At 41.4% G+C, this 16,339-nt stretch overlaps 1 protein-coding gene across 1 annotated transcript in view; it reads right to left on the bottom strand.

Annotated features, from left to right (window-relative positions):
- Positions 1–7,534: 7,534 nt before the first annotated feature.
- The window catches only part of slc15a4 (solute carrier family 15 member 4), a 38,571-nt gene continuing 29,766 nt past the window's right edge, over positions 7,535–16,339 (bottom strand). The window contains exon 8 of the mRNA XM_033043186.1: positions 7,535–8,133. Within this exon, the coding sequence (XP_032899077.1) occupies positions 7,949–8,133 (185 nt within the window). The 3' untranslated portion in view covers positions 7,535–7,948. The remainder of the gene's footprint in view (positions 8,134–16,339) is intronic.

The following is a 16,339-nucleotide window of genomic DNA, read 5'->3' on the forward strand; positions in this document are numbered from 1 at the left end:
TCTGGGATGCAGCCAAGTCATTGCAAATGGAAATGGAATTACTGAGACTGGAAACATGTGCTGTCGAATGCTGCAAACGGAAACATTGCACACAGCCATCAGAAAACTTTTAATTTTGTAACTTAAATTTAAAAAACAGTAAGTATCTGGCAGTACGTAGGGAAGCACAGTGGTAAAGTCGCTGTCTCACAGCGCCAGAGACCTGGGTTCGATCCTGACTACGGGTGTTGCAGAGGAGATAGTTAAGTCACGGACTATCGCAATGTTTAAGAAACATTTAGACAGGTACATGGATAGGACAGATTTTGAGGGATATAGTCCAAACACTGGCAGGTGGGACTAGTATAAGTACATGTTGGTTGGTGTGGGCAAGTTGGGCCGAAGGGCCTGTTTCCATGCTACATGACTATCTATACTATCATTAACACTCTCATCGTGACCACTTCCGGTTTTGCTTTTTTTTTTTAATTGCGCAAAAACGGTACCCTTTTTCACCACCTTACTCACCGTTCTCCTCTGCTCCAAGCGCACCAATTCATCTTCAGATCGGTGGAAGATTACAAAAGTTATAAAGGTTTAAAAAATCGTGAGATCAGCAGATTGGTCTTCTCGACTGTCAGTCACCATGAAGGTAACGCCCCTTCCGGTACCCGCTGGAGAATAAAACCCCGGAGGCGGGGCTGAGTCCACAAGCTGTGCTATTGAGTGGTCGGGAAAGCTGCTGTGTGGAGTCAGGAAAGCTGCTGTGTGGAGTTGGGAAAGCTGCTGTGTGGGGTCGGGAAAGCTGCTGTGTGGAGTTGGGAAAGCTGCTGTGTGGGGTCGGGAAAGCTGCTGTGTGGAGTTGGGAGAGCTGCTGTGTGGAGTTGGGAAAGCCACTGTGTGGATTTGGGAAAGCTGCTGTGTGGATTCGGGAAAGCCGCTGTGTGGAGTCAGGAGGTGCTGTGTGGTGCCGCGGCCGGTGGCAGCTGAGTGGTGTCCCGATCCCGCGCAGAACCCCCTTCCCCCCCTCCCCACACCTCCCTGCTTCCCCCCTTCCCCCTTCCCCCCCCCCCCCCCCCCCCCACGCACACCCACACCCTCCCCTTTACCTTTCCAACAAGGTCAGCTACCCTTGCTATTCCATTCCCTTCACCAAATGCCTCACCATCAACACTCTGGAGGTTACAAGCCACAGAAACATCTTGGGTACATGAACAAGTTTAGGTACCCTGTGGGTGAGAAACTCAACTTCTCAACCCCCAAGACCTTTCCACCATTTACAAAGGCGTGAAGCAGGAACAATGCACATGATGATGTACAGGAACCAATTAACCCATCAGCACCATGTCATAGGGATGTTGAAGGATACCAGAGTAGCCAGGAGAAACCCACAGAGATGTGGAAAGTCCCCACAGATGGTCAGGATTGAACCTAAGGTGCTGAAGGCGTGAGCGAGCAACTCGATGTTAACATTTTAAGGTGAGAGGGACAAAGTTTAAAGGAGATGTGCAGGGCAATATTTTTGCACGGGGGTGGGTGAGTGCCTTGAACACGCTGCCGGGGTGGCGGTGGAGGCGGGTATGTTTGTGGTACTTAAAAGACTTTTGGATAGGCGCATGGATATGCAGGGAGTGGAGGAGTATGGATGTCGTGAAGGCAGATGTGACTTGGTTTAGTTTATCGTCACATGTACCAAGGTATCCAGTCAGCAGAATTTCTTGATTCTTGATTACAATCAATCTGTCCACAATGTAGATACAGGGAATAACATTTGGTGCAAGGTAAATAAAGTACCTGCAAAGTAAAGATAGTTCGAGTGACTCCAATGGTAGCTCATTGATGGTATTGGCATCATGTTCAGCACAGACATTGTGGGCCGAAGGGTCTGTTCTTGTGTTGTACTGTTCTATGTATCGCTCACTGTGTCACTACACCAACATTCTAGAGATGTGGCATTAAAATATACACAAAGGCTAGACGTCACTGCAATCACCCGTTGAATGATTAAAGCAGATATGATGTCACAATTTAAGGGGCTTGTAGATAGGCACATGGATATGCAGGGAATTGAGGGATATGGATCACATGCAGGCAGAGATTAGGCGTCATGTTTGACACGGACAGTGTGGTCCGAAGAGCCTGTCTAATGCTGTACCGTTCTATGTTTTTAATGCACCAGAACTGCTTATGCCAAGGGTAAGTGAATTTTCAATGCTGCGGTCTTTAATACTGACAAACAACCTCGCAGCATTTGATGTTTAATTTTACACATGGAATCCCCATTATAGATTTGATTTAAAAATGTATTTTTCATGTCCCAGTCCTATTTTCTAAAGCTCTTTCATCTTGTACATATTTTTACAGTAAATTCAGTGCAAATTCATGTTGCATGGTTAAGATTCTGCAAATCATTTCAAATTGTGTAGGAAGGAACTGCGGATGCTGGTTTAAACCGAAGATAGACACAAAAAGCTGAAGCAAATCAGGGGGACAGGCAGCATCTCGGGAGAGAAGGAATGGGTGGCGTTTCGGGTTGAAGCCCTTCCTCAGACATTTAGGATTCTTTGATTCAATCGGTTCAAGAATCGCATGTACAAGGGACACTGGGAGACTTTACCCCGTTTCGGATGATATATCACAGCAAGTCGCTGCTCTGGTGCCCACAGGATGTTTCGTCAAAGATTGCAGAGTTCAAGTGTTATCCAGCACTAATAGGGCAAAGAAAGGACTTGCATCTGTAATCTGCCGGCTCAATGTTTGACATTGCTTAAAGAGCAAGTTAGCTGAAGGGTAACATGCATCACATCACGCATGATGGAGTAAACCGCTTGCAGGCAATCTCATCCTTGTGGTACTACTCGTTGCCATGGTTGTGCCTGCACTTCATTTTAACTTTCATCTTGGTAGCTAATTGAACAAAGGTGGTGGATATGTAGCTCATTGCCGCTGTTAAGATAGACACAAAATGCTGGAGTAACTCAGCGGGTTGGGCAGCATCTCTGGGGAAAAATAGGTGGCCTTTCAGGTCAGAAGTCTTTTTCAGACGGAAGAATGTGGTCTGAAGAAGGGTTTCGACCCGAAACATCTCCTAGTCTTCTTCTCCAGAGATGCTGCTTGGCCCACTGAGTTACTCCAGCGTTTTGTGTCTATCTTCAGCTCCTTCCTACACATTGCTGCTGCTGTTACTGCACTCTGGATTTTGCACTGTGAATTTAGATTCTATAAGAAAAATAGATGGATCCAAGTAATAAAACCTCTGGAAATGATCCACGTAAGGTACCTCTGCTAATGAAATCCTCTGTACGCTTATTTCAGTTTTATTTCCATTTATTTCAGTTTTATTTCCAGTTCTGTGTATTCCTTCAACCAGAGACTAAAACATGAATTATTAATTTTCAATATTTCCTTTAATTAAGTTGTGGTTTTGCAAAGTTCTTTGAAGGAACAAAGGAGATTACAAAGAGTGATGCCCATCACAGCTAGTGACCTCCCCACCATTGAAGGGATCTGTAGGAGACGATGCCTCAAACAGACCTAAACTTCCCTGGCCACGCTCTCTTTTTGCTCCTGCCATCGTGAAGAAGGTCTTGTCGTCTTAAAGCTGTGACCAACAGGTTGAAGAATAACTTGTGTAGGAAAGAACTGCAGATGCTGGTTTAAATCGAAAGTAGACACAAAATGCTGGAGTAACTCAGCTGGACAGGCAGCATCTCTGGAGATTCCTTCTTTCCATTCCTTTTCTCGTTTATTAATTTTCCATTCCTTCTCTCCAGAGATGCTGCCTGCCTGTCCCGCTGAGTTACTCCAACGTTTTGTGTCTACCTTTGAAGAATAGCTTGTTCCCAACAACCATCAGGCTCTTGAACTGTGCACAACACTAACCCCAACTATGAAGTATGGACTGTTTGCCCCAAGGCCTTTGGTGTTTGTTGCACTAGTTCATTCGCTCGTGTGTCAGCCAACGTATAGCTCGCTGTTGGCTTCTGTCATCGTCCAACATGTTGACCGAATTGGTCACCCAACGCTTCACAAAGTTCATCGTGGCGTCGTTTCCGGGGATCACCACGATGAGGCTTCTGTCATGATCCCCTTTGCACTAGTATTGATATTATTAATCTATTGAAATATTATTTATCATATTTGATTATCTATGCGTATTGTGTTATGCTGCTACACTTTAGAATGTCCTGTTGTCGGTATAGAATCCAATTAAATGCTCTTCACTCTTGAATGAAGTGCGGAGATTTTTCTCTTTATAAAAAACAAGTTATCTTTGGCTGTAATCCACTCCACTTTTCTCTGGTCCTTTTGGGATCTGAATCTAGCTGGATGTGACAAAATGAGTATCTAAAGTGCAAAGTTAAATGCACTTATATTGAATCAGTGCCACTGTACAAATGGAAAACTATTTAAAACCAATGGTCCCATTGATAGAATTGTTGGGGAACAAAATGTATAGAAATCATTGTATGTACAAAAATAATAAAATCTGAAATCTACCAAATACTCAGTTTAAACAAATCAGGAGAAAAAAGTCAGTTTTAAGTCATATTTTCTTTTCACACAATACAACTGAGCTAGACGTAGATGCAGTGTGAGGTACATTCACAGAAGGACTTCCACCGCCGATTAGTCAAACGGTCCCAAGAGAAACAAGAAAGCTCGCTTATGATCTTCGCAAAGCAATAACAAATTCCAAGAGACAATATCGGGACAAACTCGACTCAGTATAACCATTCGGACACCCACAGAATATGGCAAGGTCTGAATACTATAACTATAATGGTCGCTGATGAACCATGCATTCCATGCTCACTTTGAGCAGAAGGCCAATGGTGTGATAACATCCGTCCCATCAGACTCAAGTGTGCCTTTTCCCAGGGTCACTTTTGCATAAGCTAGATCGGCCTTCCTGATGGTGAACCCGCGGAAAACAACTGACCCGGATGGAGTCCCTGGTGGCAACCTTAGAAACTGCACGGACCAACTAGCAAGAGGATTCACGGACATCTTTAATCTCTCCCTACTCCGTTCTGAGGTACCCACCGGCTTCAAGACGATCACTATCATCCCAGTGCCAAAGAAAAGCCTTAACTACCATCCAGCATCGTGAAGTGCTTTGAGAGGTTGATTGTGGAAAGCATTAAATCTAATCTACCAAGCAACCTTGATCTTCTGCAGGATAAGCTTCAAAACATTGTGATCAAGTTGTAAAAAAAACAGACAAAATTGTGGAAAATATTGTTTTTTTAATTAATAACAATAATTTCAAAAAGCTTGTTCAAAAATGATTTAAAAAAAGTGCTTATATAGTTCAGAATGAGTTTATACTGTCATTGTTATCCCGTGTCTGATGTTGTTCCTCAGTCCTCGTTTCAGCAAGAACTGTGGAGATACTAAGAAGTCCCAGAGGGATGCACTGTTCGTTCTCCCTCTGATCCTACACTCATCTCATTGAGCCTCAGGAGCAGGTCTCACCAGGCTGCAGCTTTCTCTCATTGTAAGGGCAGCCCGCCTTCCTCAAAGCCTCAAAAGGAGCGGTCAGATACGGGCCTCTGTATGCATTCACTCCTTGAGCCCCTCTGCTGTTTCTCTCTCTTTCCTGGATCAGCCATCCATAACAGGGAGAACCCATGTGTGCAAGAGTGAACATGGCAGCTGTTGGAACTGATGGCTCTAACCAAAAATATTCAGTGGAGGACTAATATTGTAGAACCCACAATTTCCTCAAACTCCCAATTTAGGTAGGGCCTTATCTAGACCTTAGCTCACTGCATTCTTCAATGCCAACTTTTCCTGTGGCTACCAGATAAGGCAAACACCTTTGAATTAACACACTTGACTTTGTGTAAGATGCAGACGTTCAACATCTGAAGAGTCTAGTTTAATTTAGTTTAGAGAAACAGCACAGAAACAGGCCCTTTGACCCACGGCATCTGTGATCACCCTGTACAATAACACTATCCTACACACTAGGGGCAATTTTACCAAAGCCAATTAACATACAAACCTGTATGCCTCGAGTGTGGTGGGAGGAAACCAGAGCACCTGCTGTCACAGGGAGAACGTACAAAGTCCGTACAGACAGTACCCGTAGTTAGGATCGAACCCAGGTCTCTGGTGCTGCAAGGCACTGTGCCGTTGTTGCTCTTGGTTCCTCTGAAGTCTCAAAATTTTAAATCTTCATCTGATACCACAATAACTTCCTGCCTTATGCCTTTGGATTCCCTTTACTCTCAATTAGAATGAAGATTTTCATGAGCCATGATCCATGCTAGCCACTTAAGGTAACTATTTATTGTGCTGGATCAACAATAGCATCTATGAATAAAAACATTGAAATGTCCACTGGTTTTGCCTAAAGCAATGAAAGTCTCCAGTGGTTGTGCAGATAATTAAAATTTCACAGCATGTAAAATCAAAAACATTTGCACCAAGAATACAATATGTTCAGTATTTCAAAAAACTACTTTAAATTAAAAAAACATTCAGAGATTGTCCTTTCATCATATTCTGCAACATCTGTAAATAAGCATCTTTGTACATTTGAAACAAATAATGTTTATTTGGCACTGTATAATTTTATACTTTAGCCAAAATTATTCTCTGACACTTTCAGTTCAATGCATGTTAAAATAATAATTAAAAGACACACAAGATTAAGAACGAAGAAAAAAAAATACATTGTTCAATTGCTTTTGCCAGTCGGTAAAACACTGCACACAATCCCAATTCAACATAAGAAAAGTTAGTCCGCTGTCTAATGACGAGATGTAAACCTGTTATATGTGCATTTGGTAAGTTATGATAATAAGCTTGCATTTGCTACATTGCTTTTTAATATGTAATCCAGTTATTCATTTATTCATCAGTCAACTGGTAAATGGCATGATGCATTATCCTATGGCTTCAGTTGTAAACATGATTTGTAGAAATGAGGGGTGCAATTAAGATTTTATTTGCTTTATGCCTGAAGGGGCGAATGGACTCAAAAGAACATCACTGGCACTTATATTTACGAAGATAAAATTTAAAAAACCATCTTGATAACACAAGCAGGAGACTAAATAAAACCAAGGTAGACAAAAGTGCTGGAGAAACTCAGCGGGTGCAGCAGCATCTATGGAGCGAAGGAAATAGGCAACGTTTCGGGCCGAAACAGTGCCTATTTCCTTCGCTCCATAGATGCTGCTGCACCCGCTGAGTTTCTCCAGCACTTTTGTCTACCTTCGATTTTCCAGCATCTGCAGTTCCTTCTTAAACACTAAACATCACCCGGTGAGAACGGCCTGGAACATCGGGCCTCCGTAGAGGCAACTGTGGAGGCCTCAATGGGCCCGACTATGGGTGAACTGGGGTTGGGGACTGGACTTTGTGCCTTCCCTCATGGTGGGAGCCATTGTGGGGGGATGTTCTTTGTGTTTAAGACTCTTATTGGTGTTATGTCAGTATTTTTTTTTTTGTGTGCTGCAAAATAGCAAGAAGCATTTCACTTCACTACACCTGGGTGTATGTGAATGTGACTAATAAAATACCTTTGATACCTTTGAAATAAAACTACCCAGTTCTTTGCAATGAAATACTCTTAGTATCGACATTTGCTAAAAGTTACTGGGTGTCTGAATTTAAAGACTGCAGGGTGTGTAATGCACACTGGAACATCACCAGACTCCAATATGCCTTCTGGATTTCCTTCCGTAGCCATAGGCAGTGAAGGTAGAACTCAAAGATATGCTGCCCTACTAACAGGAACGTTACCAGCTTGGTTTAACGATCTGCATTACCTGCCAGCATTTACTTGTAGTGTGCCTTATCTCCGACAGCTCTTTCAGGCAACTCCTCAGCCTTAAAGTTTCATTCTGCAATAGGCAAGCTTAAGGATACCACCCAATCCATTACATACCCAGAGGAAGGAGTTACAAGTACTTTCTCAATAGTGACTGATTTTCTCATGCAGCGGTTCCCGTTTTCAGTTCCTGGCCTGATTATGTCGGACTTCTTCATTTTGTCTTCTTCCATTGATGAACAGAAAATCAGATTTGTTTTTGTGGCGATCAAATGTCACGGATACAATAATAAAAATGATCAGGGTCATACACTGTATGGCTGCTAGTAGGAAGAAATAGTAATCCATGTGGCACTTGTTGATATTACCTGATGGGTAGTGGGAGGAAAAGAAAATAATTAAACTTTACAAAATTCAGTTTATTCAAATTAAGATACTGAGCAACGAAAAAAAGATTTCTAAGATCAGTTTAAATTATCTAAACCAGATGTCTATGATTCTCCTCTGATGATGTATAGTAAAACCCCTAGAATCAAGTAACTGAATGGGAAATCTCAATGGCTTGGCTTCTGGCTCACTCATTAGTACATTAAGTCCTGATCAACTGCACATTTACAGCCTGCAGGGCTAAACGTGCATGTAGCTGGAGTCAAGAGCAGGAACACCAGGGATCAGGAATGTGGGGAGGTTTGCAGCAGGAGCCGAGGTCTGGAGCGCTTGCATCTTCCAGCTCGACAAATAAACTGAAGCGTGCAAGCTGAAACTTACAGGGTTTCGCTTCCTACTCCCTATAAAACTCAAGGACACAACATGCTAGGGTAAGCCAGTGGGTCAGGCAGCATCTCTGGAGAACATGGAGAGATGACGTTTTGGGTGGGAATGTGTAGGAAGGAACAGCAGATGCTGGTTTATACTGAAGATTGACACAAAGTGCTGGAGTAACTCAGTAGGTCAGGCAGCATTCTCTGGAGAAAAGGAATAGGTGACGGGGGGGGGGGGGGGGGGGGGGGGGGGAAGATAACTGGAGGTAGGAAAATGCCAGAACAAACCCAGGCATACTGTTCAATTGCATCCAATGTCCAAGTTGTTGACATATGGAAATAGTGATTGTTTAAGATGGATGTTTCTTGAAAATGAATACAGGCAGTGCCCTGGTTACATAAGGGTTCGATTCCTGGGGACTGTCAGTAAGATGAATTCTACACGTCAGAAACATCCCCTTTCAATAATAAATCACTTTATATCGCTCTACCTATACTTGCTATAATTCTTTCATGTCATTGAATCATCACAGTTGCACCACCCATTATTAAACAAATAGAATATATACTGTATCTGTAGATCAACTATATTAATGGTTGATCTACAGTATCCAGTTATCAATGAATACCTTGAAACATTTTGTTATTACTAGCTTGAAAAATGCTTTCAAAATGAACGAGAGAATTTGTGTGGTCAGATTTCTGTAAATCAGTTTATTGGGAATCCGGAAAGCCCCTGGTAACATTTAGAGCTGTATTTCTAGTTTCAGGACTTCAAAATAAAATAATTCATCTGGTTCAAAAATACACTTTACTTCCACTGAGACAGGTGGGGAATTACAATCCCTTCGACATCCATCATGTTTAGTGTGATAACCAATGCATTTAAATCAAAATGCAGTGCCCATTGCTTTAAATAACTACATTGAGATAGAGGCAGAATGTACGGAAAGACAATTTGCTCTTGAACTAAATTACATAAACTACCCCATTAAAACCTGGGAACTAAGATTTAGAACTGTAACAAAATTATGCCGTAATGAGAATAAAATATGCAAAGTCTGAAGCAGGGAGTGTGAAGGATTGTCAAGTTATAATTTAACATTTCCTGATATAGCTTTATTGATGTTGAGAAATTTAAGATTAGTCTTGTTTTATTCCTCCATTTGACAAATCAACTCTAGTTGTTCACATCACGAAATATGATGCAATTAAATCCAGCAAGCTATATATTTCTGGTACACAATACCAGCAATGCGCACACACTTTGGAATGGAACCACCTTTCTTTTAGAGAATGACAAGAGAGGGACATATAATGACCCTTAGAATGCCAATCACTTTCAGCATCATGGTTTAAAGATGCAATTAATAACAAATTACTTAGAATGCAAGCATAACTTCTTTGCTTGGCATATGCAAACAGCACAGAAAAAAACTGCTCAGAATTTTGCTTTCTTATATAAACAAATGCATGACTGCACCAAATAAATATAAATAGGAAGAGTTCTTCCTAATTGATCTTTTTGTGAGATGGAGTCCGATTTCACAATGAGCATTGTGAGAATCAGTGAGAGTGGAGTGGGCAAGCAAAGTTCTGAAAGGAGGATCTGTGAAAGACTACAATAAGGCAAGTGTGCAATGTGTGTGAAATGCTAATCCCGAAGTAGGCGAGCAGGGATAGGGAGTGAAGTTGGTCAACATGGGAAGCAGAGGGCTGATAAGAGATCTGAATGATGTAGAAAAATCTATGCAATAGAGAGAAATAGTGAAGAACCAATGAACTACCAACACAGGAATCTACTACAAAACACAGCGGGTTGGAGTAATTCAGAGGGTCAGGCAACATCTGAGAACATAGATTGGGGACGTTTCAGATGAGGGCCCTTTTTCAGACAGAGATTATTCTCGTTAACAGGCGAGTCAAATACTAAACAATAAACAATGAGAAGAAAAGACAACATGCTGGCATAGCTCAGCGGGTCAGGCAACATCTCAGAGAACATGGACAAGCGACGTTTCGAGTCGGGACTCTTCTGACCCGCTGATTTACTCCAGTACTTTGTGTCTTTTTTTATAAACCACTGTCTGCATTTGCTGTATCTACACATATTCTCCAGAGATGCTGGCTAACCTGCTGAGTTATTCTAATATTTTGTGTCTTTTTTTTGTACGTCAGCATCTGCAGTTTCTTGAAATATCAACAAAGATTGACGGTCATTGACAAAAGAACCAGAAAGACCTTGCAGATTAAAAAAAAAAAATTATATAGCGAATACTAAGGTGTCAGAGTGCACTGTAATGTATTGAATTTTGTAAAATACATTTAGTATGATTTTGGTTTGACAAGGAGATCAGCTGGGATTTCAAAGGAAAACATAATAGATCTAACTTGTGGGTGTTCCAAGCCCTGATAAAGCATTTGAACCCAAACTTCAGAGTCCAACTTCATTACAGAAAATTGGCTTCTCTTCATGCCCAGAACATGAAGCTGGGGGAAGAAGCAGAATTCTAAGCACAGCATTGGGAAAGAATAACTTCTCAATAACTATCAGGCCTAAGGCAAGAACACAAGATGGAGCAAGTTAATAACCATTATGGGTACAAAACTAGTTCTGGCACCGCAAACTACAGAATGATGCTGATGTGGTGAAGTGAGCACAAAATTGCCACCACCTTTTTATAACAGCAACTCCTGTTTTTGTTGAAAGTAGACAGAATATCATAAACAATAATTCATTTCTACAATTCAAATGTTAAGATATTGTGTCTCAAGTGGAAAACAACATACAAATTGGATTGCTTGTGTAATGGGATTCTTCTGCAAACTTGAGCAACATGAAGCAGATGTATCTATTAACATGGCATTAGATTTAAGGAGAATAACAAAAATAACTTGTTCAGCTCATGTAACAGAGTCTAATTACATAGAACGCTGAAGACATGCATGTTTTCTCAGAATGAATTACCTCAAGGATATCAATTTAAGTCTAACAACGAGTAAATAGTCCCAATCAACAACACACTGCTGTTTAAAATACAAGATCGATCTTGTTTGATTCTTCATATTCAGTGGCACACAGGCTCGGAATACCAGCAGTAGTCCGACTTGAATTGATTGATTTGCAATTTAGTGCCATTGATTGGATTGTAAAATTGCATATTGTATCTTATAACTATATCTGATTACACACTGGATTATATTTTGATGAGAAAACCATCAGTGCTCGTTATTGTTAGTGAAAACGTTGGCAGCTTCAGAAGCTCCATGCTTAATCAGTCTTTTAACAAGTTGTTGTCAGTTATTCAGCGCTTTTCCACGGAGAGCAAATTTGGTGATTTCTTCACTGTAATCCAGGGGAAATCACTTGATACAATTAAGGTTATTAATAGAGTGATACATCGTGGAAAAAGTTGCCCACGCCGGCCAACATGTCCCAGCTACACTGGTTCCACCTGTCTGCGTTTGGCTCATATCCCTCTAAACCAGTCCTATCCATGTACTCTCTTGACTCTTACCCGTCTAATTGTTTCTTAAACATTGTGATAATCCCTGCCTCAACCACCTCCTCTAGCAGCTCGTTCCATACACCCAACAACTTGTGTGAAAAAGTTACCTCTTCAGATTCCTATTAAATCTTTTCCCCTTCACCGCAAACCTATGTCCTCTCGTCTTCGATTCCTATACTCTGGGCAAGAGACCCTGTCCGTCTGTCTACCTGTTCTATTCCTCTCATTATTTTATACACAAATGAACACGTCCTGTTTAAAACATGAAGAGCATCTTATGCTTTGTTGCGCAAGGTCCAACAGTTTTAAAATGGCATCCTAAGAAATAATTACTGCAGAGTCAATTAAAATAAAAATAAAAAAATGTATTGGTCGTTTAGTACAATTGTCTCAAATACTAAAGGCATTGATTTCTTCACTTGTCATGGTATTTCAACTTCCAGTTCAATCACATGCTCGTTTAAATATTGATTTAGTGCCGTGTGTAACATATTAAAATATTATTTAAAATTGTAAGCTTTTTGCTTACTGCTTTGACATATTGCTCAGCCAATCTTGTTGTTGGACCCCAGGGATTCCATCAATCCATGTTGGAAAAGGAGAATTCCATGCCAGAGATCATAGGATCTTTGTTGATGGTTTTCTACGAGGTGAGTAGCGAGCACGGCTTCTTTACCGCTGTCAGTCAATGCTGGGGCAACATATTCAAAGATGCAAAAGGCATGGTGGAAGGCAACAGACGTGCTCTAATCCAACACCTGATACAGCCTGACCATCTCTTTAAGTCATCTGTGATGCAGAAGCAGTTAGAATGGGCTGCATCATGGTGCTCACTAGTTTGCAGGTCTAACCGCAGCCACTGTGCAACATGGCGGCGAGGAATGAGGCAGAAGTTAGATGCTGGTGTGATCTCCCGTTCCACTGCTTTACTAAGCACTGAGTTCAGACACACAAGCTGAAGAGCCAGATTCAATCTGCGCCTGATCCCTCAGCTATACAAGGTCATAAGGAATAGGAGTAGAATTAGGCCATTTGGCCCATCAAGTCTATTCCGCCATTCAATCATGCCTGATCGATCTCTCCCTCCTAAACCCATTCTCCTGCCTTCTCCCAATAACCTCTGACACCTGAACTATCAAGAATCATCAGAGATTCTTGCTATGTCACATAAATGCCAGAGATCCCCGTTTATTCGAATGCTGTTTCAGATGCAAAGAAACTCAAGTACAAGTCGGATTTAAAAAAAAATTTTACTAAATGTGTTCAAATAATTTGAATTACTTGAATATGTTGCAAGGAGATTTTTGCTTCATCTATTTAAATATACTTAAATTGTTTAGAAGCATCTCTGAATGTCTATTAATAGGACCTTTTGACTGCAACAAGCACTGTTGCAGTCAAGATTGTCAGATAAGGGAGTTAAGTGGGGATAGAAATGGCGGGGAGGGGGTAAGGTGTGCTACGACATAATAACATAAAATGCTGGAGATATCAGATCAGGTAATAATCGTGCTGCAGCATTTTTGAAAGCCACCATCTTTGAAATCACAGGTAGAGTACCGTCCTGTGATTCAAATTTGTATAAACAACTCATCAAAACAAATCTCTATAACAAACCCATGCAGCGTTGAAAATTAAACATTTTCATGGCTTAATAAAACAAAATCATGAGTTGCCAAGTCAGCTGTTGAATGACGCAGTTGTAAATTGTATTACTACATAATGAATGCTTCTGCCTACAAGCAAAACCCTGCAGAAAAACATCATGGTTGCTCAGAGGTATTTACGATACAAAAACAAAAACACTTTGGCCCTGGACCTTTTTTTGAATGGAAAAATAGAAAACTAATTACTATGCTACTTCTGAGGTGACGCGAGTCTGATAAACATCAGTCTATTTCAAAGCGAACAAGTACATTTTTTTTCATTCCAATTCAGCTTTTATCTGGATTTATTTACATTATTATTGAAATTGGGGTTATGTTCTTCAATATTTTCGAGCACTGGGAAAGATACCCTCAAGCGTTTCATTATTCCCAAGGCACAACTTTGAAAATAATTTCATAACATAAATTGCATTGCTGCTGTTTTTGCTGTGGTTTGAGATATTGCTTGAGAAGAAAAATTGTCAGGTAGTGATTTGGATTAGTTCAACTTTCCAGAGCTCCAGAGCCTGGTGAAAATAATACTGAGAGAGGGGAAAAAAAGTTGAGGATATGATCATGGCTAAAAAAAAAAAAGGGATAGGGGGGGCGCAAATCAGCATTTCTGCGTCAGTTTCAGGCGAGGCGAGGATGCGGATGGGTGAGGTTTTTACACACGATAGTGAGAGAGATGACAGTGGGGGGGGGGGGGGGGGGGGAGGCAAAAAAACCCAATGTAAAGTATTGCCAATTTATTTGATTAAATTTGATTTGATTTTGAGTTTATTTGATTTGAGACATTAATCCGAATGCATTACCTGCACGGAACTTAACAAAATCCCTATGCAAATCCCGGTTTTTTTTTTTTTAGCATTTATTACTTCAGGCTGTTAATGCAATACAATAAAATACCAGGTGAAAATTTTGGATCTAAAGCTACACAGAGATCAGAACTACTCTCTGAGATGGATGAAAAGAATCAAATGGCGCCATTAAAAGAGAGATGTTGGGAAACTTTTATGAAAATAAATGTGAAAATAAAGTTCATTAATTCAGCTTCCATGTCTTTTAAAATTTGGTAAATTGTTTGAACCAGGGATTGCTTTAATATCTTCTCTCAGCCTTTGTATTTCCTGAAAACATGATGGAACTGATTACCATGTCTTATAACATAAAAGGAGGCCATTTGTCATAGTCATACAATGTGGAAACAAGGCCTTCACTTGCACACATCAGCCAACATATCCCATCTACACTATCCCATCTGCCCGTGTTTGAACGATAGCTCTCCATGTACCTACCTGCGTGTTGTGATAGTACCTGCCTTAACTACCTCCTCTGGCAGCTCGTTCCATACAACCACTACCCTTTGTGTGGAAAAAGACCTGTTAAGTCCATTCCAGATCAGAGTGATCCCATTCTCCCATCCAACAAATTTCCATGTAGCCTATTCTTCCCACACTCCCTTCAACTCCCCACAGATTTTTTTTCCATTCACCTACATCATAGGAGCAACTCACAATGGCCAATTAACAGATAGAATCATAGAATCATAGAAAGTAGGTGCGAGAGTAGACCACCAGGTCCGTCGAGCCCGCACCGCCATTCACTCATGGCTGAACACCAAACAGACACACTTACCCACAAACAGTAGACACAAGACACAGAACACAAGACACTACCCTCCCCTTTATACCGCTATCACCCCTCTCCACCCCAAGAACCGCGTGATCTCCTGGGGGAGGCAAAAAACCGGATAAAAACCCAGGTCCAATTCGGGAAAAAAATCCGGGAAATTCCTCTCCGACCCCAATCCAGGCGATCGACATTTGTCCAGGAGATCACTCAGGTCTACTATACTAACCATACCTAGGTCCATATCCCTGCCCTCTCCCCGTAGCCCCTTATCCCCTTGGCAGCTAAAAAACCATCTATTTTCGACTTAAATATATTTAACGTTTCTGCTTCCACTGCTCCCTGGGGCAGTGAATTCCACAAACTAACCACTCTCTGGGTGAAGAAGTTCTTCCTCATCTCAGTTTTAAAAGAGCCCCCCCTCACTCTGCAACTATGTCCCCTAGTTCTAGCCTCCCCGATCATTGGGAACATCCTCGGTGCATCCACCCGATCAAGGCCCCTCACGATCCTATACGTTTCAATGAGATCGCCTCTCATTCTTCTAAACTCCAAAGAGTAGAGTCCCAGCTTACTTAACCTTTCCTCATATGTCAATCCCCTCATTGCAGGAATTAATCTTGTAAACCTTCGCTGCACTGCCTCCAGGGCTAGTACATCCTTTCTTAAGTATGGACCCCAGAACTGTACACAGTATTCCAAATGTGGTCTCACCAATACCGTGTACAGCTGCAGCAAGACCTCCGTGTTTTTATACTCAATCCCCCTAGCAATAAAGGCCAAAACTCCATTGGCCTTCTTGATTGCTTGCTGCACCTGCATACTGACTTTTAGTGATTCATGTACTAATACCCCTAGATCCCTTTGCGTTGCATTACAACGCAGCTCCTCCTCATTTAGAAAATAACTTGCCCTATCATTTTTTTCCCCAAAGTGAATGACTTCACATTTATTAGTATTAAATTTCATCTGCCAAGTTGTTGCCCACTCACCTAGCTTATCTATATCCTTTTGCAGACTCTTCCT

This window comes from Amblyraja radiata, chromosome 25, assembly GCF_010909765.2.
Source record: "Amblyraja radiata isolate CabotCenter1 chromosome 25, sAmbRad1.1.pri, whole genome shotgun sequence".
Lineage (NCBI taxonomy): Eukaryota > Metazoa > Chordata > Chondrichthyes > Rajiformes > Rajidae > Amblyraja > Amblyraja radiata.